The 27,221-nt window shown below is 50.1% G+C and overlaps 1 protein-coding gene across 3 annotated transcripts in view; it reads right to left on the reverse strand.

Annotated features, from left to right (window-relative positions):
* Positions 1 to 568: 568 nt before the first annotated feature.
* Positions 569 to 27,221, reverse strand: part of SRC (SRC proto-oncogene, non-receptor tyrosine kinase) — a 72,008-nt gene continuing 45,355 nt past the window's right edge. For all 3 annotated transcript variants that reach the window (XM_038369315.2, XM_038369317.2, XM_043495486.1), the window contains 9 exons: positions 19,505 to 19,603; positions 18,448 to 18,551; positions 12,949 to 13,098; positions 11,566 to 11,721; positions 10,737 to 10,916; positions 9,793 to 9,869; positions 8,496 to 8,649; positions 7,409 to 7,540; positions 569 to 6,921 (listed from right to left, as the gene is read on the reverse strand). In XM_038369315.2, coding sequence (XP_038225243.1) covers positions 6,713 to 6,921; positions 7,409 to 7,540; positions 8,496 to 8,649; positions 9,793 to 9,869; positions 10,737 to 10,916; positions 11,566 to 11,721; positions 12,949 to 13,098; positions 18,448 to 18,551; positions 19,505 to 19,603 — 1,261 coding nt within the window. In that variant the 3' untranslated portion in view covers positions 569 to 6,712. The remainder of the gene's footprint in view (positions 6,922 to 7,408; positions 7,541 to 8,495; positions 8,650 to 9,792; positions 9,870 to 10,736; positions 10,917 to 11,565; positions 11,722 to 12,948; positions 13,099 to 18,447; positions 18,552 to 19,504; positions 19,604 to 27,221) is intronic.

Below are 27,221 nucleotides of genomic sequence, written 5' to 3' on the forward strand. Positions count from 1 at the left end.
GGCCAGCTACCCAAGTAGTGTAAAGCATCCTAGCTCCATTGAAGTCAATAAATAGGAATGCCAATGAGTGCCAGCTAAAGTCTGGCCCTAGATCTGCAAGAGGTGCTCAGATATTACAGGGCAGCGCTCATGTTTGTTACAGGACGTGCACTGGCACAGAAAGCTACCCACTAGTGCACATACAAAAAGCCGATCTTTTCATTCATACACAAGATACAACGGTTTTTTAATGAGGTCTGTATGTTTAATCAGACAAACTGCAAAGTATTTACACCAATGTCAGAGTCTCAAAGAACCCCCCTCCGCAAATCTGGGGACTTGAGGTTTTTCCAAAAAGTTTTATTATTATTTAAAAAAAAAAAAAGGAGGGGGGGGGGAAGAACTAGATAGTTAGACACTCAAAAGGTAGGGGGAGCAGGGAAGAGAGGCAGATCACCTTGTTCTCTGCATAGTCAGCAGCCGGAGATTTTACAAAACACTGTTAACAAGATACAATAGCAGAAAAATACCTTGTACGGTGTTCTTTATTTCCCTGAATCAATGCAAAAAGAGCATCAGACTCATTAGGTAAAGAGATTCCTCTTCAGTTTATTGGCTTAAAAAGTCAAATTGGCAAAACACACTGGTGCAAGAGGACAGTCTCCCCATCCTGCTGCCTCCAGGCTATTAGTCAGTTCCAACACCAGTACCCAGCCCTAAGATATGAGAGGACCTAGGGTCTGTCATGTCCACACACAGGAGGATCACCCTGCTCTACCACACTCGAGATCATGCCCAATGGAGAAGGGTTTACTCTGAACCTGGGACAAAAAAAGAATTGAAGGAATCCTGCTCTATTCTTCTTCAAAGCTCGCCAAAGACAGGGAACGAGAGCATCCTGTGTTCACTTACATTATTAATAGTCATTATTGCTACACCAGCTGTGGTAAAATCAGACAGAGCTGGAAACAACCAGGGTTCAAGTCATTCTGGTCCACCATCTTTCTTTGAAAAACGTACATATTGGGAAAAAAAAAAAAAAAAGTCTTTTCGGTCTGTCCAGCTGCCGTTGCCTCCCCTCCCCTGCCCCAGCTCCCACCAGCCTGCTGGGCTTCCAGTATTTGTTTCTGGAGCAATGGTTTCTTCTTGGCGGTAGGTGTGGAAAGTTATATCAATTATACAAGCATCACTGGCACAACACACGCTTAATGTCGTGTCCCCCCCCCCCACTTTCTCTGCATTACAAAAAATGGGGTCCGGAACCTGATCTCGCTGGAAATGAGGATTTCTCAACTGCTCAACGTAGGCAGAAAGACACAGAACCTGACAGAGGGAGCGAGAGTCCCGGCTCATGAATGCAGCAATCTCGCCCCAGCAACTTCTATGCTGTGCAGAAAAACTAAAAGGTCCAAGTCCAAAATTCATTTAAAAGACTACCGAAAATTAACCTTCTTCTAACCAAGAAAGGTAGGAACTTTTCTTGGAGAGGAGTGGAAACTCAGCCTTTTCGAGAGAGAGGGAGAGAACCAGGTTTAATAAATAAGAGTGAGATGCAGGGCTGGGTTTGAGTTTTCATTAGTCCCGTTTTCCCTGAGCTCCTAGGGGGGAAAAAAAAAGCAAAAGAAAAAAAAAGCCTAAAAGGAAGATTCTTGTTTGGGTCACAGCATCTCTGGGAGAAAAGGAACCACCCCTTCCACCATGCCCAGGTTTGGAAGAGAATGCCAGTAAAGCTAGATTTCTAGCCACATTTAAGGGGATAGGTTGGGAAGTCACAATTATCGCATCCCTCTGCACCTGCTTCTCCCCTGCTGAACTGGGAGGGTTTTATTCTGAGAGGCCAAGGCTGGGGCCACTTCAGTTAATGGGCGTTGTGTCCTGGATTTCAGTGGGGCCTGTACATGGCTGCAAGAGCCCAGGAGAAGGCAGCTTCAAAAAAGAGTCTACAAAGCCAGGGTGGAGTCACACTCCACCTAATTTTCTGACCCTAATGATTTTTAATCACAAAGGCATATCAGCAATACAGACAAGATACGTGAGTTAAAGATGATCTATAAATAGCAGCACCTTTAGACTATCTCCCAAGGTTGCTTGCATTGTAGTATGACCAGGCAGGGGTAGAGGGGACTGAAGGACAGATCCCATTGAAACCAACAGGAGTTTTGGCACAGATGGCAGCGGAAGGAGGATTTAGCCCACACGCAGCCAGTCATCTCCATGAATGCCCCATGACACTTCTCTCACCCCGCTAGCTCCACCTGGGGATTGTCCACTGCTGCTAAGATATTTCTGCAACTTGTGACTGATACACAAGAACCTGGCACATGGGAGTGGTTTGGCTCAATTGCCCTAAAGATGGGGAACAATCCCAACATTGGAAAAGCATTAGGGCCATGGAGGAAGAAAATGTATGGAAAAATACCAAAACCCATTTTGCTCCAGACCCCATCCCACAGGCTGGGGTGGTCAGGGACTGGGGGCGGCACATCAGAATCAAATCACTTGCTTCCACTTTCAATGTCATGCATGGCTGTGCCTCTTGCTTTTCAAGGTGGTTTTTTTTTTTTTAAATCCCATGTGCTTCTGAGATTTCACTCACCCCAGCTGGCATTTCTGTAGGGGTAGGATTTGTGCCTGCCCAGCACTCCTTACCACTCCCCAAAAAAGAAGTTCTCCTCCACATCAAGAATGGGCATCTCAGCCAGACCAAACCCAGCCTTGGGCAGAATGGATCATTTCGAACCATGATGCCAGCCTACAATTCTGGAGAACAGAGGGTCAGGATTCACTCTCAGCCAGTGTGCCGAAGCGCCCCACAGGACAGATGCCACCTAAAGGAAGCACTTAGGACAGCACCTGTTTGGGACAGCTAAACTCTTTGAATAATGCATGGACTAAGCGGGCCACAAGTTGGGCTTGGAGCACGGTCCCTCAATTGCCAAAGGGATTTGGTCCGTGGGGATTTTTGGCACACTGAAGAGCATCCAAAAATACAGACAAAAACGAGCGAGTGATGACAATAACCAAAGCCTTGCGGGCAAATGGCAAAGAATTCCAGTTACATCCAATTGCAGACACGAGCGTTACCTTAGAAAAAACACATGCAACTAATTCAACAGGCGACCCGAGAGCTATGTACAAAACCAGGCTATTTTACAGCTCGTTAGACGTTCTCCCTTTTAAGAAGCCATTACCCCACAGAAAGCCGCTGGGCTTCCCCAGTTGAACAGCGTTACTTTGCTACAAAGAGGTGATTGAAATAGGGCTTTGGTGGCTGCTTGGGTTTTCTGGTTTGTTCAGAGAACCAATCATGAGGGGAAGGCAGGAGCGAGATTGGTCATTGAAAATGGTCAACTCAGAAGCATTTCCAGCCCCTGTATGTGGCGTAGGAGAGGGCAGTCCTGCGGCCCCCTTCTGCCACCCCACCGAGTACCCTCCCTGCTAGAGGTTGGCCAAGCACATCTCAATCCTGCTCCAAGGACGGGCCCACACTACATGGGGCTTTATGACTGGAACTCATTTAGAATGAGGAAATCCTTAAGGACGGAGCAGGTGGGACCTCGCCTGGCACATTTGGAGATCTGGGCCGAAGACCAGCCAGCTGTCTAGGCCAAGGATGGGGCAGTGTCTCTCGCGTTCTCTCCTGTCTTTGGCACAGCACCTGCCCATTAATGACACTTTGCCCACATGGGCACCATTTGCTATTCCACCTCCCTGTCTCTCTCATTCGGACATTCCATGTCCACCCCAAAGAAGGATAAAAGCAGCGCGGAGCCTTTCTTCTGCAGCCAAATGAGAAGTGGGCCTACTGTTCCTTTGGCAGTGCTTCGGCCTCACCTCCAACACGGGGGTGCACGCTGCCAGCACGCAGCTGCATGAGGGCACCCTACTGACAGGGATGGAGTCCCATGACATTCTGGAGTTAACGAGAGTTGAGGTTCCCTCCCTCCTTCCACCACTGAAGAGAATGGTCCTTTTGCTTAGCATGGTCACTGAAAGGCCAGGCTCGTTCTCTATTTAACACTTCCCGCTGTAGATCTCAGCACAGCAGTCCTCCCATGTCCATTTGGGACCAGAATCTGAGACAAGATCATTCATTTGCAGTGTTGTCCTAGAGTGCAACTAACGACCTGCATCCAAGTGCTGGGCCAGCCCAGCTCTTACTGCCCTGCATACAATCCATCCATCTGCCTGTCAGCTAAAAACAGATAGAGAGTTGTCTCTTGACCCGTGGCTATTGTAATCTCCCCTGCACCATGACTAACTTGGCTGTAAATGGCCTATTAGCTTCTCTATCAGGGTAAGGGTCACCAGAAAACTCTCATTGACAGGAGCTTGAGCTAGAACTGGTGTCTGAATCTGCCTTCCACCGGATCTCTCCACCTGAGCAGACAGCAGGAGAGAAGAGATGATCAGCAATGATCTGGTAAGAAGGGATTCCTTAGAGATTTTAATAACTATACACACACAGGGCAAAGCTTGCAAACTTAAGTCTGCTATTTATTCACAAGCCTGATGAAAAATACAACCAGCCACATGTGTGTTAGCTGCTGTCAAGGCAGCCTCTGTTACCTGGCTGCATAAATACAAGCATGGAAGCCACTCATGCACCATCAGAGAGCGTTAACTGGGAGCAACAAGCTGTTTGCTGAGGAAAGTACATAGGATCCAATCCCACAGAATGCTGAGCAACCTGAGCTCCCAAGGATTTCAGTGGGAAGTGAGGGCTCTTAGCACCTCATGGAATCAGGCCCTTCCTCCTCCCTTTCCCTACCAAGGCTTAGAATAGAGATTTTGCAGGATTTCTGCATTCAGGGGCCCGAGGCCAACTTGCAACAAGGGCACAACTAGGCCAGACACCAATACACCATGAGGCAAGGAGGTTGCTTCCCTACCTTACCATGCTGCACACAGGGCAGGTACAAAGATCCCACCAGGATTACAAGAGATCTCAGCTCCAACTGCTGAAGCATGGGGTTGAGTGGAAGCCCTGAACTAGTGATCCTCCCCATGGGAGCCCTTTCCCAGACCCTCTCTTGCACCCAGAGAAAACAGCCATGGAAGCTGGGCTAAAGCAGGAGACTCCACAGTTTTAACTTTTAGGCAGGGTCTGGAGTTTAGGTGATGCCCCCTGTAGCTCAAGACCTGTTATGGAGTGAAGATGGAGGGGAAGGCCCCTCTTCTCTCAGGCAGAATGGAGACTTCACCTCTGTCCCGAATGCATCCATAAATAGTTCTTGAAACCATGCCCCCATGGAATGGGTGATGCACTCCCGGGATTCTCCCAAGCTCAGCAGCCTGCAGAGGATAAGACAATGGGGCATGGCCAGGGCCCCAGTTCCCTAGGTAAGCTAGCTCCACATCAGGCCTTGATTCAGACACAAAGAGCCCTTTGCTGGGCAGAGGCTTTCCTGACTGTGGCAGAGCTGACACGAACACCAAAGTGTCCCAAGAGTGACCGACTCTGCTTCTCTGGCACTATAAATCTTGGAGTAAACTAAGATGTAACTGAATGAGTGGAATGAGGAGAAGTAGGGAGGGTCTGGCTAGGTGTTCTCCACGTGTGCTGCTTAGGGTGCTGGCTGGAAGACCAGGGGTACTTCATTGAAGAATACCCCTCAAAACAATAGGGGATTGGCAGCAAGGATAGGAAAAAGGAGGGGTATCCTGCCCCATTGGCATTTGCCTTAGTGTGTCTCTAAGAAGTAGTCATCTAGATTAAAGGTTCCCTTTGCTGGGTCAGAGGAGACTGGAAGACAGAAACCTGCAGCTCATGATCTAACATGGTCCTGAAACAAGTCAGAAGTCACTAGCACCATGAGTAGCAACACTGAACCCCAATGCAGCTGCATGTGCAACTCAGCCATGAAGTCCTTCTAGCTCTCCAGTAGAACTTCGCACAGGGAGAAAAATCATCTCAAGAGCCTCCAGGTCTATATGGCACAGTCAGCATCCCTGATCCAAACTCACTTGTGCCTGGGACCTGCAGCAAGGCAAGGGGGCTGGTGTCTCAGTGCCACAGCCCTGTACACCAGCAGGATGGGGCAGTGGAGACCGAGTCATGCAAGCACTGAAATGTGAATGTCCTCTCTGGAAGAGTCTCTCAGTCTGAAATCACAAACACTCCTGTAGCGAACTGCAGCCAAGTCTGCTCTGGGAATAGGTGTAGGGAGCAGAGAGATATGGGGGAACCTTGTGCTGGTTTAAAAGAAAAAAGAGAACGGCTGGAAGCTGCATGATCGGAGATTGAAAGGTGTCCATCTGTAGCACTAGCATCCAGTCCCAACAGATCCAAGCGCTCCAGTGAGGAAATTTAGGTCATTGTTAGACAGAGGTTGTCTAATGCCTTTCATTGCACTTCAGAACTACTAGGAGGAAGACCCCTGAAGGTCCCTCCAGCTTCTGCACAAACCTTCCCTCCTGGCTTTCTTCTGGAAAGGCTCCTTCTCCAACCCCCAGTTACTGCACACAGCCAATTCCCTTCAGACTCATCTCCAGGTCAAATGACCACACTTTGTTAAACACAGACCATAAATCAGTAATTAGTGATCAGGAGAACCCAGCCCCCCTCCACCTTGCGGGGCTAAAAAGCACCCAGTCCCACCCTCTGAGAGAAGGGCTAGTCACCAGAACCAGACTCTGCAAGGAGTTCCTGAGATGCCGTGTGTCTTGTGACATGTGCATGGACACACCAGGAGGAGAGCAAGGTCTTTGGCACCAGGAGCCATCCCAACGTCTATAGGTTCTCGCCTGGCTGGTACTGGGGCTCTGTCGACGTGAAGTAGTCTTCCAAGAAAGCCTGCAGGTACTCGAAGGTGGGCCTTTCCTCTGGGTCCTTCCTCCAACACTGGCACATCAGATCGTGCAGCGATTCGGGGCACTCTGGAGGACAGGGCATCCGGTAGCCACGTTCCACCTGGTCCAGCACTTCACGGTTAACCATACCTGATAGCGAAGAGAGGGACTAGTGAGACATACCAGGGCTGGCTGACTTGACTAAGATCATGTAGCTAGTCTGTGACAGAGCTAGGAACTGAACCTTGATCTTCTGCTAGCTAGATCTTCCTCAGCCCCTAAATACAGCCAGTCACTCACTCCAAGCATGAATGGGAGGAGAATTTGATCTAAGGCAGGAGGTCTGGGTTTTCACTCAAGGCTCAGAGAACGTCTTCTTCCAAGTACAAGATCCCCTCAAGTCTTTCCCACCATGGGGAAGGCCTTATTATCCACCCCCATCCCTAATCAGTGGCAGAAACCCCACAGCAAGTTTCTCCATTAAGGAGATGAGCCTAGGAATCACCATGGAAACTTAGACAAAACACTGCTCCATAGATCAGCTGGGATCTGCCACAGCCAGAGCGGATATCAGAGCCTGCAGTGCCCAGCTACTGCATAGGATCTCCTGGTCTCTACAGTCGGTACCTACTCTTACCTGGGTATGGCACTCTGCCCTTCGTGGTCAGCTCAGTCAATAGGATTCCAAAGGACCAGACATCTGACTTGATCGTAAACCTGCCATACAAAGCAGCTTCCGGGGCTGTCCACTTAATGGGGAACTTGGCACCTAAGCAACAGAGATAGAAAATAAGATTCAGATGCAATCACCCTGTATGTCCACTAGAGAAGCCTATATGTGGAGAACGGAGGGATAGTGACACCACAATGATTTGCAACAGGTCTGAGCTGAGAGATACTCTAGGTGGGAGGTTTCACCAGCCAGACTTGCAGACCTCCGTTCAGAGGACTAGGCTACAGAAGTAGCCAGAGAGAAAAGTAATGCCTGCCCAATCTGCATTCCGTGGCACTAGTGACAGTGATTGCTTCCCCCCTTACTCCTTACAGGGACAGCAAGCACCTTATTAAGTTTCATACCTAGGCGGGGACAGAGCCTGCATCAGGAGTAAGTCTGAAAAGCATAAGATGGGGTCCCAAGTCCCATTCCCTTCACTTTCCAATAGCACCAGCGGGAAAGGGTGGGTAGAAGCAGGTGAAAGGGAGTTAAAGTGCTGGTTTAAAAGTACACAATATGGAGCAGCAGGGTCACACCATACACATCCAAGCACAGGAGTGTGACTGCAGACTCCTGAGAAGTGCTGGATCAAGAGCCCTGCAGAGCTGTGTCCCTCAACACCTACAGTCTGGGCTGTAGCTGTGCAGACTCCCTCACCGGCTTGGGGCAAGGGATTACTTCAGCCTTCATGCCCTGTTTAAGTATTTGGCACCTCTGCAGAGACCACCAGTGCCAGTGGGGCAATCTATGCAGCATGGGGGCCTGTCTGCAGGGAACCAGACAGACCCACAAACAGTGGCTGGAAGGCAACAATTTTGAGTCATTCCTGAGCTGAGCTGGGCTGGGCTGGACTTGAACCTAGGAGCACATACCAATGGCTTGTGCCACCTTGCGCTCACCTGCTCTGCTCTGCAATGCTAAGCAGTTTGGGCCTCACTCATTTCCATTTTCCACAGCTTCCTTTGACACCTGCATGTAAAGGCAATGTGCACCCTCCCACTCCCCATACCTTGCCTGGCCGTGTATTCATTGTCCTCAATCAGCCGGGCCAAGCCAAAGTCGGCTACCTTGCACACCAGGTTTTCCCCCACCAGGATGTTGGCAGCTCGGAGATCCCGATGGACATAGTTCATCCTCTCCACATATGCCATTCCAGATGCGATCTGTAGCCCACACATGGGACAGTGTGCAGAGAACATTAGATGCTACAGGACACGGTTTGCCCAAACACTAGACCTCACAACCGTGCTCATGTGAATGCAGAGCTGCTTGCAGCTGCGCTTTGGGCATGGTAAACAGCTGGCACTACAGCTGCATCCTGGGAGGCTCTGGCTAAGGTGGAATGGAGGCGGTAAAGTCGCAACCCAACATCAGCCCGGGGGCTGGGCCACACTGAGCTGATAGGACTTGGAAGGGGCTTGGAGTTATTTTGCAACACTTCATCAGGCCAATGCAGGTTTGTGGCCATAAATAAGACAATGATGGGGGAGAAACAAAAGCCTGGCAGTGATGAGGGATTTTCTTTTCCGGGATTCTATGTGAAATACCGCACAGAGCCCCAGGCTGGGGGCCTTTTCTATAGCAGCCAGGTCAGGGCAGTAAAACCTGATAGGACCGGTCCAGTGGCAGGAGCCAAGCTAAGGACGATAGCTGCTTTTTGTTCCCGTGTATGCGCCATAGAATCAGGGCTACAGATCTAGCACAGGATCCCTCAGTTTTCCGGAGTACATCTTGAATTTTGTGACCCTCCAGAGCCCTATAAATCTGCTTAGGGCAGGTGCTATTGACCTTTCACCAAGGAGGTTGCCATAACACCAACAGCTGCTGGCAAAGACCCCAGAAGGTAGGCGATCCAAAGTCTAGCACTTTCTGGCTCTGGCTGTGCCCTGACCAGCCAGTTCCCAAGCCTCACTTGAGAGCGCAATTGTGGCAGAGAAACAGAAAGGAGATAAGGGCAAGTGGGACAGAGGCCCTCCCATTCTGAACAGATTCTTCCTCTCTTCCCCGCCCACCCTGCCCCCCATGGGATTGCTGGCTTTGGATCAGGTTACCCCAAATTCAGAGGACAAGGATGTCTGAGGCAGTGCCTCCAACTCTGGAGGACATTTCACTTTGGTGCTAGTTGATTCCTGTTGGCCTTGGATCGCACTCGTGAAGGCTGGTATGACAGTCCTGTCCTCTCTGGCAGCTGGACCCCCACACCCTACCCCGACCAGGCACGAGAAGGCCCGAAGTCCAAGGGCCACAGCAGCCAAAAAAAATAAAAGGGAAATTCAAACTGCAGCTCTCCATTGAGCCAGACCCACCTGAGCTGCCATGTCCACCAGCTGGGGCAGCCGCAGATACTTGCCCATCTCCCCCTTCAGGAAATCCAGTAAGCTCCCTAGGGGGAAAGGCACAACCATCAGCTGCAGTTAGGAAGGAGCAGACACCAGACTCTTGGCCACTTGACGGTGTTTGAGCAGAATAGCAAAGAGGTGTCCTCATGCAGCTGCCCTTGGAGTTAGGAGATGGGAAGGGGATGGGGTGAGGAGTCTTGTGCTAAGCCAACCTGCAGCCACCTGGGATTTCATTGCTCTACACTACATCCACTTGGAACGCCATGGCAACAGTAGGGACGGAATCCAAATCCTCCTGCTCCAAAAAGCACAGGCCCCTGCCCGCTGAGTGAAGACCAATCTGTTAGCAGGATGGGGCCTATGACACATTGAGCAGCTCCGGTTCCATCCAGGAGAGGGCAGCAGAGTGGGAACATTGTAAGGCAGGAAGTTCCGGCCCAGAACTGGGTGTGGTTATTCCCCTCTTCACAACCTGTGCCCTCCCCCTCCCCAGTCAGCTCCCAAGCAGGCCGTCTCCTTACCCCTCTGCGCTCTAGTGGGCCCCAGCTCCCTTAACTCTATCCCTTCTAGTCGGGAACACGGCACATTGCCAATGGCAGGTGCCACCGGTAAATCTCCAACGCGCCTCCTATGGAGGAACGGGTAAGACTGCTCCGCTGGCTAGGTCTCCACCTCCGCCCACTAGGATCCGGCTTTCCATGCATGGGAGCACTATGGAATCGGTTTTAGGGGAGAGATTCCTTCCAGCTCCCTTAGGTGGCTGCATCTCGCTGCTGCCGGTGGACAGTGCAGCTTGCCCTACGCGCTTCTCTCTGCTCACACAGTAGGTTCAGTTACAAACAGGAAGCAGTTCCTCAGTTATCAGAGCGTATGACTGCCCCAGCCCTATCCCCTGGGTGCCAGGCACTCACCTTTGCTCATGTACTCAGTTACAATGTAAATGGGCTCCTCTGACACCACCGCATACAGCTGAACCAGCTTCTCATGACGGAGTTTCTTCATTACCTGGGCCTCCTGCAGAAATGCCTCTGGAGACATGGTGCCAGGTTTCAGAGTCTTTATGGCCACCCGGGTGGTGCCATTCCAGGTCCCTGGAGCAGAAGCCAGAGACAGTTTATGAAGCAGCCCCTGGTGGATTAGGCACTGCCTTTACAAGCACTCACCTAGCACCCTGCCTTCAGGGGCGTGGTGCCCAGCACCCAGTCACCCTGGCACAGCCGGATTATGCCATGACACACTATCAACAGGATGTGCAAGGATGATGCTGTACCAGGCGTGGAAGCCCAAGTGCATGAGCCTGACTAGCACAGGGAGAGCTGTGGACTTCACCGCGCCCCACCCGACTTCTGACACATCAGCATTCCTTGGCCAGTCCTCAGTGCACTGGCCGCAATCCATGGGTCTCTGCCGGTGCTAGAAGTTATTCCCTCCCATCCCATTTATACGGCCTGTTTGGTGGGCAGAGACGCTCCCTCAGAGGGGGCACTTTCAGCGCTGGGGAAGCTTTGCATCACTCCAATGAGCACCCCTACTCCCACCCAGCTGGGAGACACCAGCCAAGAAGGAGAGATTACTCAAATTGTTGCAAGGAATAACAAAGGCTGAAATTCCTATTCTCTCATCCAGCTCTGGCTGTCACAAATCCAGCTGGCTCATTAACAAGTCAAGATGAGCAGACACTCCATGGCCCAGGCACCTGCTGCCGCTGCCGCAGGCGTGTGTGTTTGGAGGAATGCTTACCCATCCACACTTCTCCAAAGCAGCCTTGCCCCAGTTTCACCTCCAGCCGCAGAGACTCCCTGGGGATTTCCCAAGCATCCTTAGCAAGTCCTTGCGTTTGGGGCTTGGCAGTTGGGCACACGTTTGTGAGACGGTGGCACAAGCCATCAGCATGTTCTGGCAAGGGGGAAGATAGACAGGCATCAGGGGAGTTTAGGTAGACGGCATCTTCACCGGAAGTCCTGCCAGCCGCAAAAGCAGCAGAGTCTGTTCTGATCATCATCCCCTTCCTTCTTACTTAAAATTCCATTATTTGGCTCTTGTCCATTTTATTTCAGTGGGAAGGGTGCCTAGGACCCTTTTGCCTAGGGTGCTACAATCCATGTGGAAGACAACATCCCCTGCCCACTTCAAATGGAGCCTGCTGTTCACTGCTTACCTGCTACGGCATTTAGGCCATAGGTCTCTAGGGGGTTGTTCTCTGCATTGCAGATTGGAGGGAGAAAACGGTCTTCCTTTCTTAATAATTTCCCTCTTAACATCTAGTATCCGTCTCCCCTGCTGAGATGCACCATCTCCTTAGGAGACAAGGGCTAGAGGGGAGGGAGCCTCACATTTACTCCTTCTATCTAAAATCACCAAGTCTTCTGGCATCCTGTATGTTTTCAGGGAAGTGGAAACAGACTTTTGGCTTCTCTTTTTGATTGCTCGACCTGCCAAAATAAAAGCTGTGGGCCAACCCCAGGCCTCTCACCCCCACCACAATGCAGCCCTGGGGCTTTCTACACTGGGGATTTTTTTATTGGCAAAGTTACCCATCATTGCTAACAATGGTGCAGCTGCGTCAGTGGTAGCTTGGACGGAAGCACTAAGATAGAAGAGGTCAGCAGCCCTGTCTAAAAAGCCTGATCAGAGCAAGTCTAGAGTGACACAGTGTTGAATACCAGAAGCTGCAGAAGCCTTGTCCACACTAGGGTCCCACCACTGCAGCCACTGAGGGAGTTGCACCAATCTTCTCCCCCCTCCTCATTGCCAAGAGGGAGACAGACAGAGCCTCAATTCACATGCAAGGCCTACATCTCTGTGCCTCCGTACACTCCCCTCGGATGTCTCTATCTCCTTCTCCCACTCTCAATGCTGTGCTTTTACCAGGCTGTTCCACAGGCCCCATACACTCGTCCTAACCTCCAGCAGCCCCTCTCCCCTCCTTCAAACCCAACTCTTGGGGCAATACCCCCTCTCCTCCATCATTACTAACCCACAGACCCTGGTTTTCCTGAGTGGCTGTCCCAGGCCTGGCTACACTTTACTTTGCATAGGCCTTAAAGGAATGCAGGGCAGGGAATGGGTTCAGCTGCATTCTGTACAAATACAGGGCGCAAATACCAATCTCACGACACCTACTGGAGTAATACGCCACCAGCTGCTGCAGGTTGTTGAACTGCGTGCGAGAGGTGATGTAGAAGCCACCGCTGTCCAGCTTGCGGATCTTGTAGTGTTTCACGTTGAGCCCCTTGGCATTGTCAAAGTCAGAGACCGAGAGGCAGTAGGCGCCTGTGGGGAGAGCAAGTGCACCTCAGTCCTCCTGCCCTAGTTATGCCTGGGCCCTTGAGGGGACACTCCAAGAGCAGGGGGAAAATGACTGAGTGGGGTACAGTAAAAGCGCATGTCTCGTTCCTCTGAGGTTTATAGGAAGGGAATGGTGGGGTCGGGACCTGGGCAGGGGCACTCGTGCTCTTTAGAGACGTAACTCGGTTGATGTGTCATCAAAAGACTGGGACAAGCTGAACAGGTCTAAGGTAGCCAGTGTGACAGAGTACGACGAGGGGAGAACCAATGCAAACAACTATTGGTTGTGACAGCTGCACATTGCTTTCTCCCTGGTGCTGTACAGCCGCAGGGCATGGCAATATACACAGCCTTGCGGACAGTCCCATCCCACTGGGAAGCCTTGATCCTGTGTCCCTGGAAGAGATTCTGGACATGCCAGTGCAACAGGATGGCAACTTCACAGCAGGACCATGGGGAGGGTTGGGGGAAATCGAAGCGTAGAGGCACCATGTCCTTTGAACAAAGCAGCAGGCAAGGCCAACTCCAGTTGTGGCCTCCAGCTATGTTTGTTCATGCAATGAGGCTGTCAAGCGCCATAAGCTAACCAGTGTGGGAATCAAGAGAATATGTGGAGATGGGAGACCGCCACAGAACACCTAGACACTAAGGCAGTGATGCTGGTGATTCACTGCCCTGTCAGTGCCAAGCCAGTGTCCCAACGTGGTGCTAGGACGCACTGTGGGGCTTGTCAGAGATGTCATGAATGAAACACAAGACCCGGCATTACGCCATCACAGGAGATCCAACGGCAGTATAAGATGGGGTCAATCACCCTCAGTGTCTTGGAGAAGTGTCAATTCGAGTGTTTACATTCCACCTCCCTAAATTCCCCCCTGCAGTTTCTCCTGGATACTGTTCCCTCACTTCTAGCAATACTGTACAGCAGTTTAGGAAAGGTGTTCGTAGATAGCATATTCCACCCCAGAGACAGCTGACAAGATCACACATATCCATCACACCCACTCATATAGGTGTACCCCTGACTACTTCTCTGGCCCATACAGCATGTAATCTTTGTTCCAGTTTCACTGGATTGGCTTAACAAGGCATCAAAATGAGAGTGGAGGGGAAGAAACGTTAAATGAGTAGCACCAAAATGAGGAGTACACAAAAGGGCAGGCACAAAACCAGCCACTTCCCTTGAAATGGGGACATTGCTCTTCAGTGGAATGTACAGGGAGATGCACATGATTTTGGTGAGGTGTCTAGGATCAGCTGGCCCTGCCCTCACCTCCCTGTGGGGAAATGAAGGTAAGAGGAAAAAGGTGCCTCGCTATGGGATTCCTGGATGCAGTATGAATAGGAATACTCCCTGCTGGCTTACAGGAGCAAAGCAGTGAGGGGAAACGGCTGGCTAAAGGGAACATGACCCCTGGAGTCTTGCTAGTGCTGGTTGGGTTGGCAACAGGGCAAGCAGCCATGTGAGAGGAGCGAAGATAAATGCACGACTGGGAAAGGCTCCAGATAACAACAAAAGAGGAATCTGCCAAGGCAGAAACCAGCCGAGTGCCAATCACCAAAGAGGGGAATAGTTGGATTGTGGGAGATGGAAGGGTGGGGAGGAGAGCGAGCAACCAGAGGGCTCCAAGCCCCCCCCTTTCTGAGAGGAAGTAAGAATGTGCTGCGCTGCCATAGTACCTCGGATGGGTCATTGCTAGATACGAGTGTGACAGACCCCTCAGGCTAAAAATCATGTTTAAAGCCAATCTCAATTTTCTTCATCAGCTTCTCAAAGGAAGGGCCCAGATTAATCCCCAAACCCCAACCCCCTCCAGCTTTGGAGAGCATTGGATTCTGGAGCTCAGTGGGGGCTCCAGCTCAGCTCTTCGTGCACTGGCCCAGCACTGCCATGTTTAGGCTGCCAACTCTGCAGGGGATGGCTGGTGCTTTATTCATATAAACTGTTTTCACTGGAATAAAAAAAAAAAGAAAAAGATCATGCTGATTCCAAGAATTAATGAAGTGTTTTCAGGAGCTCCCAGACCTCCATTTGGGGCCAAAATTTGACCAGTGTCCTGTTCAATAACAGAAGCACCGACCCAAGTGTTCAAAAATGATGACTCAGCTCCCCCCACAAGCCATAACATTTTAAAAATAAAAAGAACCAAAAAATCTATATGCCTTCTGATTCTTGAACCTTTGAGGGTGGATGGACAGGTAGAGCGGAGAGGAATCACATTTTCCAGTTTTTCTCCACAACTAGGAAGGGCTAATAAAACCACAAATGTTTAAACAAAAAGACACCACCACATGACTCCAGGAGCTGGAACTTCATTGAGAGTCTTGCAAGGGTGGGGCCTCAGGGCAGAGCAGGGGTGGAGAACCCACCCAGACAGGAGAAAGTCAGTGCCTGCATTTCTTCTCACACACTCCTACAAACAAGCCTATGAATTAATCAAGCTATTATTGCTCCTATGGCCTGAGAGGGGAGAGTGTGCAAGTGTTATTTCTATTTTTAAATGTCAGGGGGAAATGGGGGCTCCACCAGCACCCAGAATAGATGTGGGCACTCTAGGCAGGTAAGCAGGGTCAGTCCTGGCGAGGGAGTGGTTTGGACTCGTTTCAGGGCAAAGAGGCCTCCACACAAAAAAATAGAATTCGCAACTTGCATGACCTAGTGAGCTACTGGCAACCCGCTAAACAGACTTGTGCCATTGTGAAGCATCGAAAATCCACCTCAGCACAAATCCAAACCAAGACAACTCTCAAGCAGTGAAATGTTCCAGACTTCCTCTTTTTATTGGTTTAAATGGATTTTTTGTAGCAAGTGTCAGACAGACAGAGACTCCCAAGAGCAGGGGTGGGCAAACTATGGCCCACGGGCTGGATCTGGCCCCTCAGGGCTTTGGATCCGGCCTTTGGGATTGCCTCCAGTGGTCCCTGGGGTTCCCGGAGCGGAGCGGCACAGCATGGGGCCATGGCAGGCAGGGAGCCTGCCCTGGCGTGTGCCGCTGCCACCCTGGAGCCGCTTTAGGTAAGTGGCGCCGGGTCGGAGCCCGAACCCCTCCTGCACCCTGCCCCCAACTCCCTGCCCTAAGCCCCCTACACCCCAACCCCCTGCCCTGAGTCCCCGCTGCACCCCTCACCCCTCCTGCACCCGAACCCTGCCCTGAGCACTCTCCTGCACCCCAACCCCCTGCCCTGAGCCCCTTCCTGCACTCTGCACCCCAACCCCCTGCCCTGAGCCCCTTCCTGCACCCCTCCTATGTCCCAATCCCTTGCCTGCACACTGCACCCCCTCCCACACCCTGCACTCCCTCCCACACCCCAACCCCCTGCCCCAGACCTGCATACAATTTCCCCACCCAGATGTGGCCCACAGCCCAAAAAGTTTGCCCACCCCTGCCCTAGAGCCCTGGCCAAATCCTTATTTGGGTGGTGACCCTCTGTTCACATAGGTTCACCCGGTCGTTGAAGTGGGAAAAGTTAGTTTGAACTTCCCCTCCTGAACATGTTTTCCTGGAACTTGGGAGATGCAGAGCCAGGAACTGAGCTGCCACAGACATCTCATGTGACCTTGATCAACTCCCTTGGCCTCAGTTCTGACTGCAAAATGGGGATAATCTCCCTTCTTCTGATCTCTTTAAAGGCTAAACTCTTGTGGGGAAGGACTGCCTTCCCATGTTGTTTGTACAATGCCTGCCACAGAGCCCTGGACTTGGGCAAGTTCTCTAGGCACTACAAGCATGATGATTGTGTAGCATTGCCACCTTCCACCCCAAAGATGAGTGCACAACAGAGGAGGGAGAAGTGAGCCTGGTATACTTAGGCTGACTTGGCCTATGACACTAAGAAAAGCCATGGAGATGTTGCAGCTCTGGCGGGAGATCGGGCTTTGAAGCCTAGGGATGGGGGTGGGGCTTCAGAGCCCAAGTTCCAGCCCATGTCTACACAATTATTTTTAATTCAGTAACCTGACCCCCCACAAGCCAGAGTCTGACCCAGACTCCGAGACTCTCTGGGTAGACTCATGCTAGCTCCGTTGAGCTAGCTGCAGTTGCACAAGCAGCAATGAGCAGTGGCACGGGCTAGCTGCGAGGACGACAAACCCGCTCCGGATCCCATGGGTACATACTTAGGGCAGCTCGCTTGTGCTTCCACAGCTACACTACTATTTCTAGCGCACTAGCTCAATGAGAGCTAGGGTGAGCATGTCGACGTGAGCTAGGAATCACACGTCCAGCTCCTAGCACAGACAGAGCCTCCACCTGAAGCACATGGGACTCCATCTAGATGGGAGGTTGCTACGCAAGTTACTATATACCCCTTTTATACCAGTCCTAAACTTCACCATTCCACCCACCAGCTTCAGAACATCTCACGTCAGCATGCAGAGCGCTGTTTGGGGCCTTGCATTGAATGCTCCAAACCAGCTTGGAGACAGCACCAGAATTCACTCATGTCAGAGACACAACGTTCAGCCCCTCCTCCCCACTTATCTTAACTAAATACCCCATCCCCAAATCTAAATCTCTGTATGACTCAGAGCAATTATGCTGCTTGCACTGAGCGCACCCAGGTCAGAGCAAGGCTGATGAAATCTTAGCAAGCACAAGGGGCAGATGTAATTCACAGCCAGGCTCTCTGCCGATGCAGAGGCCACTGCTGCCCGGGTATAGGCTAGCCTGCTCCGCCCCGCAGCCAGGTCCTCACACAGTCTCCATGAAGCAGCTCAAACTCAACAGCCCCTGGCACTACAGGAAGGAGGGAATGGCAGAGTTCCCCGTTGCCATTGGTTACCCAGCTATTCCCAGCTCAGTGACCCAGTTTCTGTACAGTTCTCCCGGAGGGGGAAAAAAATAAAAGAGGCGAGCACAAGATCGGAGACTGTTTACACCAGACTTTTCAATCCCACCCAGCTCTCAGCCAATCGGCTGGGGAAAGAGTGGGGGGAACCGCCCATTGGAACAGGCTGCCTGAGCAGGGACAGATTAAAAGCGCAAGGGTTAAAAGTAAGGTGGTCACCGATTAAGGGTCACCTTGGTACAGGACAAGGGTTCTGGGTGTACTGCAGACAGGCTGCCCCTACAGGTATAGGATAGGGGGCACTTTAGAGGTTGAGCACATAGAGAAGTGGGGGCTTCTCAGCAACTCCAGCTAGCATCTCCTCATTCCATCTTTGTGAGAGGAAGCGCAGAGCCTGGGGAGATGCCTGGACCCAGCAGACTGGCCACCCCACTGCCTTGTGCCTCCAGATCCTGACAGAAGCACCGTATAGGGATGGTTCTCCTAGACTTAACCACCCCATAGGCCTTCGCCATGGACCTAAGCGCCTGCCGGGGATCCAGTTACCTTTGGTGGTTTCACTCTCCCTGACCAGGAAGGTTCCTCGGGGGTTCTCAGAATTGAGCAGGAGCCGCTCTGACTCCCGGCGAGTGATCTTGCCAAAATACCACCTGGAAGAGCAAGCAACAGATCAGCACAAGGAAAACCCCCTGGATTTAGACCCTCTTCATTAGTGCTACGACATTTTAAAGAGGGATGCCCCAACATCCCCTCCCCCACAGCACTGATTGCTAGAACCAAGGATTGCATTAACAGCTGGAGGCATTCGTCAGAGTTCTCAAATTCCAACGGCCAGGGATCTATTGGGAAAGATATAATTAGGTAAACAGCAAAAGCCTCTCCCCCCCCAACCCCTCCAAAGCAATTCTGTGTCATAGGCAGGCACTTGTCTTTTTTAATTCAAGTGTCCCCCACGCATCCCAGCCCAGTGTTACTCCAAGAACTCTGCCCTCCCCAGATGTGGAGCAAAAAGTGGGTGTTACTTTCACAGCATAGTGCAAGCTGCATGAGTGCCTGCAGCAGTGTTCAGTGGGAGTCTGTGTGATTTGGGGTTAGCCCCATCAAACCTTCCAGCATGGTGCATGCAACCCATCAGGGTAGATTTACATAAAAATTAGTGGTGCAGCCAATTGCACATGCCTAGTTTGCACAGACCACTAGTGTGATTGCATACACAAATAGGGCCACTGCGGGTGCAAATGTGCCTATTGGCATGCTACCCCTAATTTGCATAAGCAAATTAGTCAACATCTTGCATATGCAATTAAATGCCTATTTGGTCTAGGGAAAAAAAAAATCAGATCCTTTAGGGCCACATCTACTACACAGGCCATCCCTGGGTAGTTGCTCAAGACGGATTTCACTGTATATGGCATGAAAACATATCTAGTCTTAACATTTGGCTTTGAGCATGCCTGAGGAAAAACAACAAAATGTTTAACAGAGTGGCAAGCTCAGAAAGCCCACAAAGGCCTTTTGGAGGCTACAAAACATGTTTGAAAAAAATATACTTGGCAGGCTGTTTGCATTGTTCTTTTAAACCGTCTAAAAAGATTTCAATTACTCTTCAGCCTGGATGGAGTCTGAGGGTGCGACATAGTTACTGGGGATGTAGCCCGTTTGTCCTGTCGTGAGGGAGTGAGCCAGCCACCAGTCTCCTTCCCTGGAAGAGAAATAAAGAGAGAGAGACAGACATTCAAAAAGAGAAACTTCTCTAGCAGCTGTCAACCAAGAGTGGACTCCCTGGGCTGGAGGTATTGCCAACAGGCAACCCGGCCCTTTCAGGGAGGTCATGGCACCAGGTTTATTTCCAAGCTAGTTCTTCTGGATTGTTTTGCTTAGGTCACTGTTGGGTGCCCACAGCTTTACTGAACATGGAGATGTTCAGAGACCCAAAGCTACAATCAGATTGGATTGAAACCGGATTTAGAGTCAACAGGGCAAGGGACAAGCCCTCGAAGGTTTGGGGCGAGTTAGTTCAGGTTGGGGGCTGGGTACTGTGAGCCCTACTATATGTCCACCTTCCTATGTTCCTTGCGGTCATTACTAGGGTTGCCAACCCTCCAGGATTGTCCTGAAGTCTCCAGGAATTAAAGATGAATCTTTTTAATTAAAGATTGTTGTGTGATGAAGCCTCCAGAAATACGTCCAACCAAAACTGGCAACTCTACATTACAGATGAGCAGCGTAATTTGTTAGGCCACAGAAAGCATCACTCTTTGCTCTCAATATTATTTTTACCATCAACTACAACCACTCCCCATGACAGTCACTAGAAATTCACCTTGAAGTACTATCTCCAAGGGACCATTAGAACCCCTGGGGGCAATAGCCAAGCTGGCAGGGGAACTAATAACGGAGTTTTGCTCACAAAGGGCTGAGTCTGAGGAGCCGAGCACCTGCAATTCCCATCAACACAGGTGGCGGGGGGGGGGGGGGGGGATTTACAGTTGCTCATCACCTTGATTTGGCCCTTGATCTTTTGGGCTTGGATTTACTGCACCAAGCAAGAGGCAGAGTGCAGAACCCTCAACAGGCAGAGCTTTGGAAAGGGGTCTGTCCCTCCACAGCCACAAGAATCTCAGCATTTGCTTGGATGTAATCACTGACCATCATGACAGCATGGCACCAAGTGCTCTAGGAAATATATTGGCAACAAGGATCAAATTTCTCCGGTATCAGGGCACCCTACGTTAATTCAGAAATGCCATTTGACCAGAGAGATTCCAGTGCGGATACCATGTTGATCCCATAAGGCATGCGATAGTGACAGTCACTGTGCAATCACTCTCACATACACACTCCACAGGCGATAGCCTTTTAAATAAGGAAACGCCTTACTTAAAAAGGCACATCAGATACCCATTGAAAATACCTTTGGAGCCATCTGAATTTGAACCAAGTCTGGCTGAAGTGTGAAGCATTGGAAATCCCAGAGAGCAGAAAGAACAGGGAAGCAGAGAAGGAAAAGAAAAAGAAAAAGAAAAAAGCAGAATGACTGTGATAATAAAAAAAAGCATGTTAGAAAAGACAGCCAAACAAAGGAGACTTGTTTGTTAAATGCAAATCACAAAAGCAACAAGAAGGAAGAGAGGAAAAAATGGGAGGGACAGAGCGTGAAAAATAAATGATTGAGGCATGAACATCACTTAGCAGGGCTTGAATGGCACTGCCATTTACTTTGGCGGCAAAACTCCTTTTGAATTCAGTGGGGAAAGGATGGTCATGACTGGCGTCAGGTTTCATGTAATCTCTCCCTATCACTGATCCTATATGAGGAGCTTACATGATTGGATGAGGGGCTCTCCCAGCAGAAGTGGATCCAGGCACAGGTGCTGACTCCGTGGGGAGAACCCACAGAAAAAAATAGAGGGTGCTCAGCACCCACCAGCCACAGCTATTTGGCACAAGATTGGCAGCTTGGGGAAGGGCAGAGAACAGCAAGCTGGGGCCAGGAAAAGGCAGAGTGAGGGCAGAGAGGGAGCAGGGGATGTGGCCTCGTGGGAGGGGCCGGAGCAGCCCTGGGGAAAATTAAAAGTCGGTGCCTATAGATCCATGCTTCAGTATTGGGCTGCACGGGGAGTTCAGAGCTACTGCAGTGTTATCCCAGGAGTCACTTTAAGAAGCTGTTTAGGACCTCAGTTATTCATGTGGCCGCACACAAGTTGCTGGTGCAGCCCCGGTGAGATGCAGTACCCTAAGCTTTATGTGAAGTGAGCAAGAGGGAAGAGGTGAGGAACAGGCTCCTGCTCCATGCAATACGTGCTCCTCTCTCTCTAAAGGACTAACCCTGAAAGCACTCCAAATGCCAAGGTGGTTTGGAATGTCTTTATCTTGCAGAATTTCACAAGTGAGACCATGGCTGCTGGATAGACAAACCCTCCATGTGGATTTGAGAATACATTTCCTCAGAACAGAGGCGTCTCAGACTCCACCAAGCTGTTTCATAGACTGCGACAACAGCACGAACTCCCCCAAAAGACCACCTCCCTGCACTTTGAAAGGAACGAGTGTGTGTACCCTAACACAGTGTATACACAGATCAGATGGCACATGGCAGCCTTGGAAAATGGACAGGAAAATTTTCCAATCCAGACACAAAGCTCAAATATTCCTAAATGCATGGGCAAAAGTGCATCGTTTGCCCATGGGATTACACATAGCCATTTACACATACAATTACTGCTACAGTGCACACAGGCTTAGTGACTAGATGTAGAAGTTGATAAAAATCTATTTTAAAAAGTGTACTTGCTCATCTACGCCAGGAGGATGAATCCAATGTATATGCCCACAAAAACGTTACTTGCCCCAAGTACAATTTTACAAGGCTGGAATTTGAGATGAGTCTATCTAGATTGTTCTGGCTCATCACTGTAGTGTCTAAGCACATCTAGGGGCTCTGAGATGGATAACGGGATAGTCAACCCCACCATCTTGTCACAATAAAGTATTGCCGTCATTTCCATTAGCAGTGATCTCTTGGGATGAGCAGACAGTTGAAGTGAGAAAACAAATCCAGGGCAACGACTTTGTCGCATCAGTTCCCAGATTTTCACTGGGGTGTCTCAGGGGATTCTTGTAAGTGGGTCACAAGTAGAAAGGAATACCCGAAGACTGAGGAAGTTTTGTTCTATGGAAGATGGCAGTCACATATTACAGAGACTGTTCTATCAGAGTCAGATGGGAGGGAGGGAGGAAGGAAGAGCCTGTGTCTAATTTACTGTGACTGCAGGATAAACAAATCTACAAAGAACTCTGCAGATTCCTGATAAGGGTCTTGAGAGACTTTACCAGAGGATTCATATTTTCAGAACAATGTTTCAAATAAATGGATAACTTCAGGGGTTTTTTAAAGGCACATTTTAAGAGATGGTCTGAGCTTAACAAAAAGACACCCAACCACACATCTTCCAGATCTGAACTCTCTGCCTCAAACCCTCAGGAAATTCAGATCCCCTGCTAGTCCCTCCCTGCACAATGGCCTAACCCAAAACCTGGATCCAGACCCCTCAGCCTTTGGTAGCTCAGGCCATCTCATGACCCATTTTACAGGTGTTTTCACTCTTTATAATGGGGAAATATTGTGCACTTGCAGATGCACCAATACTGCCCCATTAGCAAGCACATCTATTTAGAAGGCCAATGCAGTGCATGCTGCCAAATGAGATCTTGGGCAAGTCACTTTCTCTCTGTGCCCCACCTGCAAAATGGGGAGATTAGCACTGCCCTGTCTCTCAGGGGTGTGGCATACACATACACTGAAGGTTGTGAGGGGCTTAGATAACACTGAAATGGGGGCCAAATAAGTAGCTAAGATAGATACCAACAGTGCATTCTGGGAAACTCAGGTCAACTATGCCATCCTGCCTCAGCAGAGGCTACAGTGCCAGAGGAGATGCATGTAGAGCAAGACAGGGGACAATGCACTTTGGGAGCTCTTTCTAAAGAGAGCTGGGAGGCCCAGGCAAACTGCTTACACACCCATGATCAGGATCCTGTCTCCACTGCAACACCAGGACATTGGCAGATGGTGGCATCCTACCAAACTGTTGTCTAAGTAGGTAGGTATGCTGCCAGTGGGCCACTCTGAAGAGAGATCCCTCTCCATGGAAAGGCATGGGGAATAGCTCAAGGGATTTTACAGCTCCCCCTATGCTAAGCTGATGTGCCAGCCATGGGTCCATGCTGTACTGAATCCGTTACAGAGGGGACGGAGACTGGGGAATGAGGATGAACAAGAGCTGGCTGAAAAAGAGAAACTGAGTCGGGAAATTCTGAGCTTTCAAAATTTGGTTTCATCCCACATTGGGGCAAACAAACCAACCCACCCCAAAATCTGATTTTTTCCTCCCCATGACACAAAAATATCCCAAAATGTTTAATTTTGATAAAAGGTTGAAATATGTTTTTTATTGTTTCAATTATATGATAGTTTGAGTAAAAATGATTACATCTAAATAAAATATTTAGATATGTTTTTTGACAGGGAAACTAACAAAAAACACTACATTTTGCAAGAGCGATTCGATTTCATCGACTCAGCATTTTCCAATGGAGAACTGTTCCGTCAGATAAATTTTTGACCAGCTCTAACAAATGAGCAGGGTAAACCTCAATCTTTCCAGCCTGGCCAATGTGACAGGAAAGTCCAGCTTTGCTGTCTGTCTGTCTGGCATGGAGACAATGATGTCAAGTGAGTCTAGCTGTATCAAGGTTCCTTAACCGGGCCCCTGTCCCAGGTTACGCCTTGGGTACACTGCAGCCAAGATTCCCAGAAGTGACTTCTCCTCATGAAGGCCTCAATGTCTGAGGCACATCAGAGGCATGACTTTTCAGGAAGTGCTGAGCTCCCACCCTCTGAAACCTTTACAAACGTCTTCCTCCTGCCTCCCTCCAAAAATGGAGGCAGCCAAAATCCCCAGCCACTTTTGGAAATCTTGGCCTGCTAATTTAAGCTGCATTGTAACCAGGTCGGGGATGACAGTGCCATCAGTTATAGTCATGGTACAGAATGGGGCTGGGTCTCAGAGACCTGCAGCTGAACTGTGAGGTGCTGGTGATCCTGATCAGTTTGTTTCGTTCAGCTCACTATACAGTTAGATTGGAAGCTCCTTGGGGCAGGGGCTCTGTTTGTTGTGTGTTTGTACAGCACCTGGCACAACAGGTCCATGGACAGGGCTCCTAGGTGCTACAAGAACACAGATTATTCTCAAAAAGAAAAGTACTTGTGGCACCTTAGAGACTAACAAATTTATTAGAGCATAAGCTTTCGTGAGCTACAGATTATTCTGGCAGTTCTGAACCGGAGCGGATTTCTAACCACATCAAGTTTTGGAGATCCAATTATTCATATGGGGGTGGGGGTGGGAGGTTGTTTGGGGACCATCTCTACAGTGCGTATCATGAGCATTTTAAATGGTCCAGTTAGCCCTGACATTAGCCTCTCATTGGGGGGTGAGAAGTGGAGCGGGGCAGCTCTCGTTACCAACTTGCTGTGCTATTCCCCATTGACTTTGATGGACTGGCACACCTTTTATACAGGCTTTGGCTATAGGCCACCAAAGATCAGGAGGCAGAGGAGAGGCCTTGCCACTTACCACCTTCCCAGCTTTGCAAAGGTGTAGTCTCCTCCTGGCTTAGCACCCGAGTCCCTCCTCTTTAACCCAAGGATGGGAGACACTTGGCTATTTAATTCCACAGAGGTCCACGCAATAGTTCTCTCTCACGCCAAGCCTATGGCTCCTTCTCAAGTTTAGCTGAGTCAAAACGAGATCAGTGACTCCAGAAGAAAACTGCTGAAGACACCGAGCTCTGTGTGGTTTCAGAGCAAACCCATAAACCAACCCAGATTGACTCAAAACCAGGCGTGGGCGGGAGTTTGTAACCCACCTCAACCAGAAGCATTTCCCGAGAGATTACATGACTAGTTCCAATACCAAAGGGCGTGGATGTATCGCTAGGCAGGATTTTCCATCTGCCACATATTTTTCTAATGATACTTCGCAAAAGGAAAACAACATGACTAGGTTTCGGGCTAACTGCATTCAGAACTAGCTAGAATGCCAGCTCCACTGCCTAGTCAGCGAGAACGCATGACAAGGTGGGTGGTTATCCCAGGAATGTCTGCACATCGCAGTGTGTTAGGCAGAAGATTAAGTGTTTTCAGTCATTCAACATATGTAGGTTAGTCACTCCCAGGGGTGAAAGTGAGCCGGTATAGGCCGATACCGTGTACCGGTAAGAACCCGCACCACATTAAAGCGCTGCCCTTTTGCCTCCCCTGTCGGCGGCCCTGCTGGTAGGAGGCGGGGGGGGAAGGGGACAGGGAAGGGGTAGCGATGTTAAAGCTTTAACGTTGCTGCCCCTTCCCCCCCACCCACCCCCCGTCAGCAGCCCTGCCAGTAGTGTCTGTACTGGCAGGGCCGCCTACAGGGGAGACAAAAGTGGCAGGGACATTAAAACACTAACATGGCAAAGGGCCCTGCAGCGCTTTAACGTCCCTGCCCCTTTTGCCCCCCTGGCCGCCGACGGGCGGGGGGGCCCCCAAAGGGAGCAGCTACCCTGGGGCCGGCGATTTAAATGGGCCCGGGGCTCCAGATACCGCTACTGGGGCAGCGGCATCCGGAGCCCCGAGCCCTTTAAATCAACACGAGAGCCCCGGGCCACATGGGCCAGGCAGCCCCTTCCGCCGGAGGCCCCGCCCCTTCTGGCAGCCGGAGCTGCCCCAGCCCTGTATTGGTAAGTGTCCTCAGTTACTTTCACCCCCGGTCACTCCCCTAACAGCACTGCATGAAGCTGCTTTCTAAAGATGTTTTTTTCCTCTGATAAAGTGAAGGTCGCGGCAATGCGGTTACACTGGATGCTGTGGGGTATGTAGCTTGAAACTGATGTCTTTTCTCCTGCGTAGTGCACCTTAGGATTTCCAAGAACTCTACCTGCCCTGCAGAGATAGCCATTTTGTTCTCAGAGTCCTGCAGCATGTACAAAAGGAGAGACACATACTTTGGAAGAGTGAGCAAATGTAATTCAGATGGAAAGCAGAGTTGCCTTTTGTGCACGGGAGTGGGGGGAACCTCCCCCAGATATTTGCACAATCCAGAATCCCCAATAGGCAGATTCCTCCTTTTAGAGTACTCATTAGAAACCAAAGCTAGCGTCAGTACAAATTAAGATTCTAAAAGTCAAACATTCAAAAAGGGGTCAGGAAACTCCCAAAGTTAAGGTTTCTTCTGCAACACTGAACTCAGCCACTTCACACATTAGAGAGATTTTATGGCTTGAGTTAATAACCAAAAACACCTAGGAGTTGGGAACTGAAAAATTCCATTTGGGCAACACTACACAAGTAACATAGCAGTAGAAACCTCACAGTCAGGGAGTCATCGGACCTGCCAGTGCTTGATGTTGCAATCTTTAAGTGTTCCCTTCACATTTTAAATTTCCTTAGTTTTAAGAAAGTGGCAGGGGAAAGTGTAAGAACCCGGACAGAAGAGCATGCACATTCTTTGAAGCATGGCTATTTGGCCGGTGCACCGTAAGAGCTCTGAAATGTATCTATTGATAAGCTTGCCTGTGCATGCACACTTATTAAAAAGCATACACTTGGTTCCAACGAAGAACAAATTTAACACCTCTTCTACTGCAGCCCTTTGCACCATCCTACTTCCAACTGCACGCGACATGCAGTGTAAAGAGCTGGCAAGAATGCCACTGAGGGAGCTGAGAAGATCAATGGGTGCAGCACCAGGAATTTCAGAGAGGCAGGGTGAAAGCAGTCC

The sequence above is a fragment of the Dermochelys coriacea genome, chromosome 13 (genome assembly GCF_009764565.3).
Source record: "Dermochelys coriacea isolate rDerCor1 chromosome 13, rDerCor1.pri.v4, whole genome shotgun sequence".
NCBI lineage: Eukaryota > Metazoa > Chordata > Testudines > Dermochelyidae > Dermochelys > Dermochelys coriacea.